The sequence below is a fragment of the Eleginops maclovinus genome, chromosome 9 (assembly GCF_036324505.1).
Source record: "Eleginops maclovinus isolate JMC-PN-2008 ecotype Puerto Natales chromosome 9, JC_Emac_rtc_rv5, whole genome shotgun sequence".
In the NCBI taxonomy this organism is placed as follows: domain Eukaryota; kingdom Metazoa; phylum Chordata; class Actinopteri; order Perciformes; family Eleginopidae; genus Eleginops; species Eleginops maclovinus.
In genome coordinates this window covers 24,608,069-24,622,115 of record NC_086357.1, presented here as the reverse complement: position 1 = coordinate 24,622,115, position 14,047 = coordinate 24,608,069, and the positions used below count along the sequence as shown (strand labels likewise).

The following is a 14,047-nucleotide window of genomic DNA, read 5'->3' as shown; positions in this document are numbered from 1 at the left end:
ATCAGAATACTTTGGATTAGGGTATAAAAATGTCATTAAATATACAGGAGTTATAAGGACAAAGTTAGGAAATAAGGACACATGATGTCTTGTACATATGTCAGAATAAAACTATGATTGTGTTATGATACGAAGTATTATCTGTATTGATATAGCAATAAAATAGAAACGTCTATTATCTTTGCAAAGTATGCTATACTATAGTATACGGTGCAAAGAACTTAAAGTAAAAGTTATGAAGGAATAATATTGAATATTAATTTAATATTCATATATAATATATGTTTTGTGTGTAGCATAATGGACTAAGCTACAACCGCATCTCCTCAGCCAATATTGTGTATCTTAATCATTTCCTGTAAGGAATTTACAATTTTCAGCTTTAATATGATTAAATACGTTTAACTTATCTCCAACTTCTCTATTTTTGTTATTATAAAATGGAACAACAGTGACGATAAAGTATAAATAAAGTATTTCTGATTTTGTTTTAATTATCCTTGAAACCTTATATAAATTTAGGAGATTACAAGAATATATAAGATATGTTAATGTGGATATATAGTCTTTTTTTTAAAATTAATTATTATTATAACTATTATAATAATTGTATTTGTTTGTTGTATTAAATCATGGTTAATACAAGCAGTGACGATGCGGGGACATGTCCACATGAGGCGCTGTTTGCCCAGACATCAGCCGGCTGTGGCGCTAGATCTGCGGCGTGTAGATCCGCGCCGCCCCGCTGATCTATCCGCGGTGTTTCTGTGTGGGGCGTTCACAGCTCTACCCACCAGCTCCAGGAATGGACTGACTTTCTAGCTTCCCCACCACTGAAGAATCCACTCGTTCCTCCACGACTCTCCACGGATAAACGTTCAGAGTTTATCTCCAGCTTTGTGTCGTTTTAATTTAAAGTTAATTAACAGTCTTAACGACGACACTGATTTCTTTTTTCCACCACTCGCACGACTTCTTTGTAGCCGTTGGACGACTCAACTTAAACGAACCCGCAGACATTTTGTTATTTCTGAGAATTAGACCGTTTTTTTTCTACTCCTCCTCTTTACTTTTTCATCAGCACAGTCGCAGCTGAAAACAAGCGACCTGAGCAGCTTTGAAGGACCGCCACAAGACGAAGGAAGACACCGTTATCCCCCTTGTTTCTCTAGCTTGAACCAACAAACGGTTCGCCTAACGTTTTTATTTAATTTTACACGCGTTGAGTTCGTGTCGCTGCCGCTGACGCTCGGTTAAACGCGGAAGGCTTTCAACTGCGATGGATCATTTTGACTGACAGCTTTTGAAGAATTAGCTAGCTTAAGCTAAAATCTGCTGGTACGTTTCCTGTTGTCTGACACATTAAACACGGTGTTGGGACAAGTGCAACTGAATGGTCTAGCACCAACCAGACAAGGACTCTTATACTTCGACGTGAAATACTTATATTCGGCTTAATTTTTGTTTTAGGGGGGGTCGCTAGCTACCGTTAGCATCCTGTGCTAACGCTGGACAGCTCCTGTGCGAGGCAGGCAGGGCTAGCTTTGGACAAAGGACCAACGCAAGGAGAAATATAAACACAACGCACTCAGTTGATTGGTGTTTGGGAAGGAGAGCTACAAACAAGGAATTGACATGATGTTTCCACAATCAAGACACTCAGTAAGTGCTTTTCGATTTGACATTTTTTGAAGAAATGCAGACTCTAGAACAGCAGCTTAGTTATTTGGTGAAATTATGCATGCAACTTGGTTTTTTTTGCAGGTAATATAATGTAAGGAGGCATTTTAGGAGTGTTGGGCTGTTATAATTGCATTGTTTGGTTCTGGTAAGTTTTGCAGAAGATGTGTAATTTGGTCTAATAATAGAGACATAATGGGAGAGAAAAGAGAGATACTTTATTCATCTCAAATTGGGAAATGATTTTGTCAGTGTTGTCAAGCATTGCTCATGAGATTACATTTTTAAACATAAAATGATCTACAAATATAATTTAAAAAACTGAAATGTTTACCTATTCACAATACTAAAATACAAATATTCTACAGGACATATAGACATTGGGTAATATATACATTACAATTGTGCAAAGTACTTAAACCTTTTGTATTTAGGGTACAAACTCTTCCCCAGATAGTGGCATCCTGTAAAAATCCTACAAATCTAATAAGTCCCATTCCACAACTATATGATGTGTACAGCTGGTGTCAGTGTATTTCAATGGGCTGCATTCTGAAAAAAGTGCCGTAATGTTTTGGGGTGTAGGTATAGCCAACAATAGTGGTGTTTCTCACATTTCATTGTACTCCATAATGTGCAGGTGGGTGTGTTTTGTATGACTGTAAAAGGCGCACATCTCCTCTGTTCCCCCTAAATCTCAAGTTTCCATGGTAACAGAGACTCAGTCCAGGCCATGTATTCATCAGGGATGAGGACTCTCAGCCCATTGGTCAAACATTTATGTTAAGTGACTGTCTGAATTGTGTTACTTGTCACTGTGAAAATATGCAGTTGTCATTGCCGCTTTTGCAGAAGTGATTTGGTCAGTAGTTTAGTTCATGTGGCTGAATAAGAAGTTGTTGGGTAAAAGAATGATGGGAATCATTTCAGAATTCAATTAGCTATTGGCTGTAATTCACAGAAAGTGCACTTTATATCGGTTTATTCCTATTAATATCTTTAAGCTATATTTAACAGTGTTTTTGACGCCTCATTTCTTTATGCTGTGCAGACTAATAGCAAGCAAGCAAGAGTAAGCAAGAGTGTCACGAAAAGAGAGTTTAGCTTCGATTTTTAGTATTAGTGACTGAAAGCTATATAAGCGTTTCGTTGTCACGTGTGTGCTTGAATATTTTCTAATTGAATGGATTAATCGGTTTTTCAAAAGATATTTCATAAGATAGTTGAAGTTGCCATCATTTTAAATAAAAAACCTCCAGTATTCAGTTTATAATCTGGTACAGAAAGGAAAAGCAGCAGACCATTACAGCTGAGAGGCTTTGACCAACAAATGTTTTTCTTTTTCTTTCTTGGATTAATCTCCTGCAAAATAGTTGCCGGTTACTTGTCTGCGGTTAAATGGACTAGTAGTTGCTATCCTACCGACCAGCTAAAAGCATTTTTCCTTCCGGCAGTTAAAATAGAAAAAAGAAGTCGACTTAATTGGCTTTTTACGGTGCCAAAAGGAACCCACATGTACAGACTAGCCTGTATTTTCACCTCCTGGTTTTGGCTGCCATTTCACCTTTCCTTTGCAAGGGCGAATCTAACAAAAAGGCATGAATTTGTGTGTCAATGCAGCGCAGGTAAACACAACAGCAGAAAGTCTTTTATGTCGCCAGGGACTGTGCCCACTGCTTCTCCCTGGCAACGTCTTGTCTCCGCCGCTAGTTATTCTGCTTCTGAAAGTGGGAGAGCTGTTTACCGGAGCTACAACCTGAATGTCTTTGTGACATGAATGTGTTTGCCCTTTGGCAGCCAGTGTGTGTGGCAGCCTGATTGTGCTGCTGCTGCGGATTGGAGTCAGCTCATGTGTGTTTTCAGACAGCAGGATGTGAGGATTTGGAAACCTCTGGCCTGGCTTGTCAGATAAGTGAAATCCTGTATAAGCTGCTCATCCTACTGAGTTTAACTTAAGTGTTCTGAAATTGATAATCTAAGAGGATTTCTGTTGTGTTTTTAAAGAACAATTCTAGAGGCAAATCCAAAAACCTACTGTGCTTTCGTCTGTAAACATATCGTCGAACAAATAAGACTTATTGTTTTACATAAGAACCTTATCAACGGCTACTTTTTTAGATTCAAAGGTAAAACATAGTTGGGATGCAAAAGTCTTTGGGGACTGTTTTTGCTTTTCATCATACAACTCAAAAGTCAACATTTGATATTACAGTTAAACGGTTAACATGCCTTCTTTTGCTTGTGAAGTATTAACCACTCAATCTATTTTTTGTTTTCATTATCTGATTTACAAAAAAGAATGTGTGTCCTGAAAGCATTATGGGATACCAGGTTAAAGAAATTGTGGATACATTTGCCTAGAAGCTTTTAAAGTGCAGAACAAGTTATTTTAGAGATGTGTATTCTATACAAGATGTGGGTACATGTCATTATTGTGGTTTGTGAGATCCCCTTTTGGAAAAAAGACTACCATTTTGGTAGAAAAAGGTATAACAAACAAGCTTCTGGCTATTTGACAAGCCCAATTAAGCAGTGGAGTTAGTCTTGTTATTTTCGCTCTTCAAGTTAGGCTGTGGAAACAGAACGGCTGCCATATTGGTAATATCCTGTTCAATTTATAAAAGGAAAGATGCCAAGTTGCCAACTCGTAATTATTTTTCAGATAATGTATTGCTGCACTTAGTTTGAGCAAATTACTGGGAAGAGATGTCACTTTAGAGCCCTGTTTTTACCACCCTCCTTCCTCTGGGTGAGGCACATCCTGATGGGGTGAGAAATCACTCACCTTCTCCAAGGTGAGAGCAGCTGGGCCCCTGCATGCTGCCTGCCTGCCTTTCTGATAGCAGGTTATTTTTCTAATCCAATTGAGTGCCCTTCTGCTGCTTGATTGGAGCATTAAGACCCTGCACACAGGATTAAAAATGGGGTTTGGGAATTTAGGATGCCCCTTCACTCGTTCTGCAGCTGCTTCCGTCTTAACCTGCTACAACAAGCCATTTTCACACCTGTGTGTCGATCCCCCCACCATCTCCAGTGGCTTAAAACATAAATATACAGTACACACACGCACGTCTTTCTCTTCAATCCTCCCCCTCCTCAGCCGCTGCTGTCACAGGGGCCCGAGGATGGGGAGAATATGTGACACTCGTATAGATATGAGTGTCACAGATAAGGAGCTGGAGGATGGGAGGAACAGCACTGTCTCATAATGACAGATGATGGATCCCTCAAAATGACTCAGTCAGCACCAAATATGCTTTCCTTCTCGTCTCCTTTGTTCTCTCTGCAGTACCATTAGCGTTACAATTCAGTATGATGTGAACAAAAGCGCTACATTCCCACCATGGATCGGCACAATCAGGGATCCTCTCGTGTGTGTGAGGATTTAAAGCAGCGGAGGATTTGGCAACGGTGCTGATGCGTGGTCACAACTGCATTAAAATAATGTATAGGCATGGGGGGTTTGCAGAAGATTGTGGCCTTGCTTGGATAATTGGATGCTGTTCCTTTTGTACATTTAAAGTGTAGAATAAGGAGCCGCACGCATGGCTTTTAGCTGATGCTTACTGTCTAACACCAGGCTATTTTTCCCCATTAGCTTTCTTTACAGAGATGCTCTTTACGGGTTAGTCTCCATCCTCCACAGTTTGACATTTAGTTTTTGTTATTCGGGTAGATATTGTGCGCTCAGACGTTAGTCATTCCTAGTTGATGTGCTTGCTTTGTCAAAAGATTTGCCAGGATGTTTGTAAATGTAGCAGCATTGCATTGTTTTTGCTTATGTCAGTTAGTTGCCCCTTTTTATACACAAAGAACACCAAGGTTTAGGGAGGATTCATCTGGCTTTTAAAGTCAAAGTCTGCGTTTTTAATCCACTGTTCCGGGCACAGTTCATTAGTTTAATAGGAAAGAGCCTCATTTGATAGTGGCACAGCGCCTGACCCAGTTGATAGCATTTGCCATATTGTTTTGGGTGTTGATTAATCCTGATGCAGCTCCAACAAAGCTGGCTGTGGCGTGGAAGTGGAGCAACAGAACGGCTCGCTGCCAGAGCCGGAGAGCAGCGAAGTAATATGGAGGCAAAATCTCTCTCCAGTCCCCTGAGCCCATGCTCCAGTGTAGAGATGGCCACAGGTTGTACACACACACACACACACACACACACACACACTGACACACTCCCTCCTCCTTCCCCTCCTCCTGCTTGTCTCCCTTTATCATGCGTTTCCTCCCAGATCTGATGTAGTGGTGGGAGGGTCAGGGGCTGAGGGGGCACAGGCATTATTAAGCCCACTTGAATTAACAGGACAGCCCCCAGCCTTTCCTCTAAAGCCTCCAGCTGGGGGGAGCTTAATCCCCATGGTCCCCTGTCTCGCCCATTAAACAAACTCCCCCCACCCCTTCTCCGTCGCTCTGCTGCACACACACACACACACACACACACACACACGTGTTCCTGTGTGTGTGTGTATTTGATGGTGGGGGGTACTAGACACTGAAGCGTGCACACACATACACACACAGAATTAAGCATCGAACACACACTTTAGCTCTCTTCTCTGCTGGTAATTATTGCTCTAGTACATGCATGGAAATAAAAGGATTTTTCTCTTTCACCCATCAACAGCAAGGACACACACACACACACACACACACATTCTTACCAGCCTCAAGGGTCTTATCTACTTTTTGTATCTGGGGAACAAATTGAATGTGGGGCTTGACACACGCAGGCCAGCAGATGTCTGGGTCGTTAAGGTTAGGCCAGCTGATTAGCATGACAAACAGAGCCCCGTGGAGCCCCCCCCAAACTACCCCCCCACCAACCCCTGCAGGAGGCCCTGCTTTTGAGTGGCCGAGTGGAGGCCATGGGTCACAGGTGATGTTGATTTTTGTGAAGGGCCACACTGGATGATTGTCAAAATGCTTTGGGATGTTTAAAAGGGAGGGGTGTGTATTGTCGCAGCCATTCTTTTATTTAAAACACACAACACAGACACACACACACACACACTCTCTGATTTCCACTCAACTAGGCAGAGAAGATACATTTGAATACACGTTCAACCTGACTTATGCCCCCGGCCACCACCATCGGTATCTGCTTGATGTTTTGATTTGTGGTTTGTCTAAAAGCCGATCAGATGACTCATCAATTCTGATTTAAAATGAGTACTGATATTTATTATCCTGCGTTATACAGGAGACCTGAGCAACTAAAAGACATCGCCCAATTTCTAGCCTTCAATTTGAGGCTTTTTTATGCACTACTGCAATACTCTGCTTACTGTCAAAGTGTTGGATCTAATCCCAATAAGATGTATAACGCACATTTTTGTTATTTAATTGTACATTTGTTGGTCATTCTCTGCGAACAGATTTGATTTCTTTCAACCTTTCCCCTTCCAAACGGTAATCATCTGTTTACAAAGCAAGCATGAGGAAGTGATTGTGTTGGCCAGTGATGATTCTTAGATGTGTTATTGTGTGGACAGAAATAAATGACAGATTTGAATGGACTCCTGTTTGGCATTTAGGATGAAGGCAAAGCCAAGTGAATAAAGGAGGGCTTTTTGTGTAGTGGTTTAGATAAAACTTACTATGTAAATAAATAACTGTCAACATGAATGTTTACATGTAGAGAAGTCCTGCTAAACCTAGATTTGCAAGTTATCCGCGCTTCTTTTCTGCTTGGGCCGATTTGTCTTGTCTAAAGAATCGCTTCAAATTCCCCAGAAAGAACATGAATATAAATAATACCGTGTGTGTGTGTGTGTGTGTGTGTGTGTGTGTGTGTGTGTGTGTGTGTGTGTGTGTGTGTGTGTGTGTGTGTGTGTGTGTGTGTGTGTGTGTGTGTGTGTGTGTGTGTGTGTGTGTGTGTGTGTGTGTGTGTGTGTGTGTGTGTGTGTGTGTGTGTGTGTGTGTGTGTGTGTGTGTGTGTGTGTGTGTGTGTAAGATGCTCGAAGAAAAAAAGTCAAAGTAGTGCTTGTGTGTGTTTTGTGCACGTTCACACATGCCGTTGAGAGCTCATCAGTTGGTGTGTGTGTTTTTTGTGTGGGAGTGAAGAAGGGGGGTGTGTGGAGTGGAGTGGATGCATCAGTATTCAGCAGTGCCTCCCTACGAGGATTGTGTGGGAGGTGGGAAGGAGGGAGGTGGTGGTGGAGCGGGGCAGCCTTTCCTCAGAGCAGAACGGTGCGATGGGTTGGAACAAAGCGGCTCGATGGGGGGCCGCTGGATTGGCTCGCCCAGGCCAGGGCCCCTGGACCTGCCAAAACTGGAGGCACTGCACCGGTTCAGACAAGAGAATTAGCTGCTCTGTTTGTGTGCCTGAGAGCAGGAAGGCCAGACCTGGGACAATATGGCACCTCATCGCCACCAAGACCTCATTCAAGCACCACGAGGACTCCCAGCACGGCATGCAAACCTCCCTCGTTCAGGAGGGGGGGCATGGTGAAGACAGACTTCCTGTATTAGACAGGACTGGTTCCTATTGTGTTCAGGTTTCATGTTGGCAGGTGTTTTCCCCACCCTGCTGGGACGCCGGTGCCCCGCTAGTCCATCAGTCGGCCACCAGTCTCATACCTGATAATAAATGAGTCCCTTCTTCAGCCTTGTGTGTCATCTTCTCCATCTTACACTTTCAGTCTCCAATAGAGGCTGACCTGGCCCAAATAAATCTTAGAAAAGATTGATATTCTCAAAATTGCAACCCGTCAAGGCTAACACAGTTTCAAGGTTGGGGCTTTCTTATTTGTGTAGTCATTGGTATAAATTCAATTTTCCTACAAACACAAAGGGACCAAAGAAGTTGTGTAAAGCTTAGCGAGAACTTTAAATCACTGCTAGCCAATTGCTGCGTGAAGTGGACACACTTGTTGGATTGATGTTTTATATAAAGTTGCAAAAAGTGTCTAGCACGAAAGATGTCGGGGGAGTAACACACCTTAACACAGCGTCATTGAAATGAATGAGGAGCATGTGTCTCACTGGACTGCTGCCTGTGTGAACGTCCCCCCAACCTGCTGACATTTAATTATAATAAAGCATAATGTAAAGATTGGACTGCCGTGGATTGGAATCGAGGAAAGGAATTTCCCTTTTTGAAAAAACTTTAAAGATGAACACACTAGAACTGGAGTGCACTTGAGTGGAGCAGATGAAGCGGAGGTTTCCCTGGTGTCAGCCACATGTCGGCACTCTGGCTTTCTGCTTTCATTGTCCACTTATTTGTTGCAAACTTTGGGACTAATCTTCCTTCCTTCTCTCCGCGTCTTCCCGGTTTGGCCGGCTGTTGTAAGTAATAACCTTGGTTTTTACAAGCAGGCATCAATCATCTCCACAGCCGTACTGGGTGTAATCTCAAACCCCCCCTTCTGCGAGGCTGGCTTTAATCTCAGCCATGGTCTCCAAACCCACAGCCCTGTCGGCCTCACCACTTTCCCCACTCTTGACAAATTGCCCATTTCCCTCGGCTTTGCAATCTCTGCACAATTTTTGTGTGTGTGTGTGTGTGTGCGCGCGCCCCTACCCCCACCTTGTTTCTGCTATGTCTGTGTACATACCTACATGTGTGTGTTTGTGGGTAAAGTCTACTACATTTGTGTGAGCGGGGCAGTGTGCCTTAAGTGTCATGTTTGTGTGTGTTTCTGCTGCGTGCTTGAGCGGCCTTGCACAGCGGGTCAGAACAGTTCTGCAGAGTGGGCAGGGGGGCCGAGCCATGCCAAGCCTATGTTTGCAAGGGCACTTCACTCGAAGTGATAAAAGTAGAATAATCCCCTTTAAAGCGTCTTAACGAGGTCAAATCTGTTGGGCTGCAAGGGGGAGATTTGTGTGTGTGTGTGTGTGTGTGTGTGTTGTGGGGATAGTGCCGTAGAAATGGGGGTAAGCCGTTGCTTGGTTTGTGAGAGATAATAATCAAAATCAAATTCCTGGCCCAAACAGGATTAGACTCTCCCCGCGCTCTAAAGCCTCTGTCCAGAGCGGCTGAAGACACAATCCTATTCCTCAGCCTCCTCCCATACACACACACACACAAACACACACACTGAGCAGCTACATAGCAAGGCGCACTTGGCCCAGACAGCGTTGGCTTGGATGGGGGCCAGTTAGCCCTGTCCCTCTCTCAGATCACTGCACACATACGCTTTATTCCAAACACTAATCTGGGATATTTAGATGGAATTGTTTGGTCGGAGCTATTCTTAGATGCAGGATGTGATCTTGTTTGCTGCTGGTGTATTAGCAAGAGGCTTAACGTCTGGCTCAGTGAATCATGTCAGGATGGATTCTTGCTGTGAGCTTTGCCTTCATGTTAAACACATACCCCACGTGTTGTATTCAGCATACACAGAGCCAGGCGTAATGATGCCCTCCGGTAAGATGAATGCTACACGAAGGCAGTTATTTTAAAGGAAATAGGCCCAGAAAATGCAGACCTGTGTAAAATTACTCTGCAAAAGTACATCTAAACACCACTTTCTGTACCTGCTCTAAGCATCAAGCCATTTCTCTAAACAACGTACTGCGCTCACATCGAGGCTCTAAATGACTCGGATAATTTCAACTCAAAAAGCCTCATGATAATTTAGCTTTCCACGTAGATACTTTCCCCTCTTCTCATTCGTAGTGTTATCTCTTGAATAACAATAATGTGTCTGAGGTAGACATCCATGGGACTGTTGCTATGGAGCAAACAGACAGCCTGGCGTGGAGAAACAGGCCAACTGCTCGTCAGCGTAGATCTACTGCGTTCATTTAAAAGTGGGAGTGAGATAACATCCAGTCATTAGTGAGTGATTACAATGCCAAAGCCCCATCCCTGCCCCCAACACACACACACACACACACACACACACACACACACACACACACACACACACACACACACACACACACACGCGCAAACACACTCCAACTGAGATGTAAACAGGAAATACAATCCCCTCACTGCCGCTACCCCTCAGGCAGGATTCATACGAGGAGGATGTTTCCCTATGTTTCCTGCTGTTATTGTCTGTCTGTGTGTGTGTGTGTGTGTGTGTGTGTGTGTGTGTGTGTGTGTGTGTGTGTGTGTGTGTGTGTGTGTGTGTGTGTGTGTGTGTGTGTGTGTGTGTGTGTGTGTGTGTGTGTGTGTGTGTGTGTGTGTGTGTGTGTGTGTGTGTGTGTGTGTGTGTGTGTGTGTGTGTGTGTCTAAATACTCTACTGGATGTACTGTATTCATGAATGTTGGTGTATCTAATCACTGTTGTGCGTAAATCCAAGCCCCCCCCCCCCCCCTTCTGTAATCTCTATCCCTTCCCATCTCCTTCGTGGACTGATCTGTGGAGCAGAAAGCCTCAGTCTGATTCTTATTTAAAACAGACATTATGTTTCACAGTAGATTTCACATGGATTGGACCAGATGATGAGGCCAGGAGGGGGTGGGTGACTGTGTGGGGGGGTGTGGGTGATGATGAGCGGGCTTTAGGTGGGGGATGGGGGGGTGGGGCAGCAATTTCCTGAAACGATGAATCCCATTTATTCGCTGAACACTGTCTCAATTGCCTCACCAGCGCACAAAGCTTTTTAATGCTTTAATTACGTCTCAAAGGAGCAGGGCAGAATCAAATTAGAGATTGTCCTACATTTTGTGTGTGTGTGTGTGTGTGTGTGTGTGTGTGTGTGTGTGCGCGTGCTATGCAAATGGTGTATGCTAGGCAGAGTGTGTGTGGGCTGTTGTATCCTTGTGTATGATTCATAGCAGTGAATATTTGTTCCTCTGGCAGCCAAGCATCATACAGAGGCTTATCACACCACACACACACGCACACACACACACACACACACACACACACCTTTTCAATGCTAAGGTTCTCAGTTTTGCTCTTACACACACATCCTTCTCCGGCACATTCACACTGTCTAGGCTACTCCGCTGTCACACAAACAAAAGTGTATACACACACACACACACACACACACACACACACACACATTAGCCTAGCCTCTCTCTTGCACAAACACATTTTCACACACAGCGTGTAGGCACCTTTTTTTGTCACAGCAGATGGCATGTGTCACAATATTACGGCAGTATTTCATTAACATTATGGGCATCCATCTGCTGTGGGCTCTCAGGCCCCCATACAGCACCTTGTTTTGGTCCCTGACAGAGAGAAGGATAATAAACATTGTTAGCGGTGTGTGTTGCACAAAGCCAGGAGAGCTTACACAGTGCGGTGGTGTAGTGGAGAGGTATCTGGTTAGCACTGTGAGAACCGTCCTTCAAAACCTGCTGCACGTTTGATCCAGGCGGCTTTGTGATAACCTTGATTGAGAATGTTATACTGAACTTAGATTACATCCACAGCAAAACCAAACCATTTAATAAGACTGTTTACTTAGCTCTTCAGGCTGCCTGGGACTGGAGATTTTCTTAGCCAACAACGACGCTACGACGGTGGAGCTCATGACAGTAAAGGCTGAAAATCTACAGATGTTTGTGCTGCAAAGTGATGCACATCAGATCAAGATTCAAGGCTTTATTGTTATCATGAGCACAGTAGCTACAGTGTAGATATGGCAATGAAAAACTTAAGTCCCAGGCTCCTCCAGCAATGCAACATGAATATACATAGGACATAAAACCAATAAAGCACACAACGAAATGTAAACAAACTCTGAAAAAAAAAAGCAGAGGGGTCAAAGACACGGCAGCCATCATCACTGGCGCCATCTTTACTCGTAATCTATCGAATTTCGCTACATGGACTAGCGCAATATTCAAAGTGCAGTAAGCTAATATTGCAGACTTAGCAAAGCATATTTGTACAGCACAGATCCTCAATGACACTGAGTTATGATGCAAACAGGATCAAATCCTTCAATATCATGAATTATATCTGCCATATAACTCAAAAATAATTGCATTAGTTATTATTTCCAAATCCAGCCCTAATGATACACTAAGTAAGATAGCCATGGTATAGGTTTCTCCTTGGTGCAAGCGTTCTGTGTGATGTTTTGGTTTTGCAGATTCCTTTAAATGATCCTGCTTCCTTTCCCGTCAGCAGGGTCGTGAGCTAGCGTGTGCTCTAACGTCACCTCAAGCCATCATTTTTTAAATGATTGCCAGCCTTTAGCCACATTTTAGTCAGGGTTTGAAAAAACTTCCGCTCGCTCTAGAGTTCTGATCTATGTTGGAAATCTGTGAAACATTTCCAGTAGAAGGTGAAGTGTGACGGTTATCTTGTTCCCCCGGGCATCCAGATGTGGACCACTGCAAACATATTTTCTTTAGTCTGGTTGCAACCATTACACACACATTAAAACATGTCCCGAAACCATTTCATTATATAACGTGTTTGACTCCTGGTCTGTCATATCTCCAAAGCTGTAAGCACTGTCTCTTCGCTTACACAAACACAAGGTGATGGCCTGGTTGTAAAACTTATTCCTGGGTCCTGCTTAATGTTGTGGTTTATAGAACTCCTCACGGTAAGATAAAAGCCAGCTACCAACTATATTATGCCTATAAAAGATAACTAACTACACCAGAGAGATGCTGTTCACACAGTCCTGATATTGGTGATAAAACCCCCAGAAAAACAAAGCCTTCACTGCAATATGTCTAATAATTCTTCTCACTGAGATTTGATCCCTAAATATGACTATAATGATGGCAATGTTGGACGGTTTACCACTTGGGTTACACATCTTTCTGTTCCCTTCTATTCTTCTTCTTCTCCGTCTGTTTCCCACGTGGAGCGCGTTGCTCTACCCCGGGATGTTGACTGAAAAACTTTGGTATTTTAAACGTTTGCATACTGCACTACACATGGAGGAAATTGGATCTAGGGCATCAACGCTACCCTCAGGCACCGGGGCAACCTATACACACACACACACACACACACACACACACACACACACACACACACACACACACACACACACACACACACACACACACACAGTGTTCAGGATCCGTACCCGTGCAGGGAACAGTTATTGCCGTGTGAGTGTCATGGCTGCCGGTAGCTAAGTGCTTTGTGTTGACACAGGCTCTGTGTGGCATAGACCCAAGCTGTTGTTTGCTCGTCTATGCCATACCGGCCAGAGAGATAATAAAAAGAGGTTATTCTGCTTTACAGTCAGAGCCTCGGTCTCCAAGCAGCGGATGGCTTGTGTGATTTGGGGCTCTTTTTATGTGTGTGTGGGGGCAGCATTGTAATGCCACTATCATGACATCTGACAGTGTAATGGCTGAGGTCACTGTCCCCATTTTGCATTGTTTTTTTTGTAACCAATAAAATGACGTGAGTATGTATGTTTACCCTGGGAGGCTCGACTAAGAATTCACCCCAACCCTTAACCATGTTAGAGCCAG

At 43.5% G+C, this 14,047-nt stretch overlaps 1 protein-coding gene across 3 annotated transcripts in view; it reads left to right on the top strand.

Annotated features, from left to right (window-relative positions):
* Positions 1-775: 775 nt before the first annotated feature.
* tle5 (TLE family member 5, transcriptional modulator) overlaps positions 776-14,047 on the top strand; it is a 36,078-nt gene continuing 22,806 nt past the window's right edge. For 2 of the 3 annotated variants that reach the window (XM_063891563.1, XM_063891561.1), the window contains exon 1: positions 776-1,662. In XM_063891563.1, coding sequence (XP_063747633.1) covers positions 1,636-1,662 — 27 coding nt within the window. In that variant the 5' untranslated portion in view covers positions 776-1,635. The remainder of the gene's footprint in view (positions 1,663-14,047) is intronic. The other variant, XM_063891562.1, reaches the window with a different exon arrangement.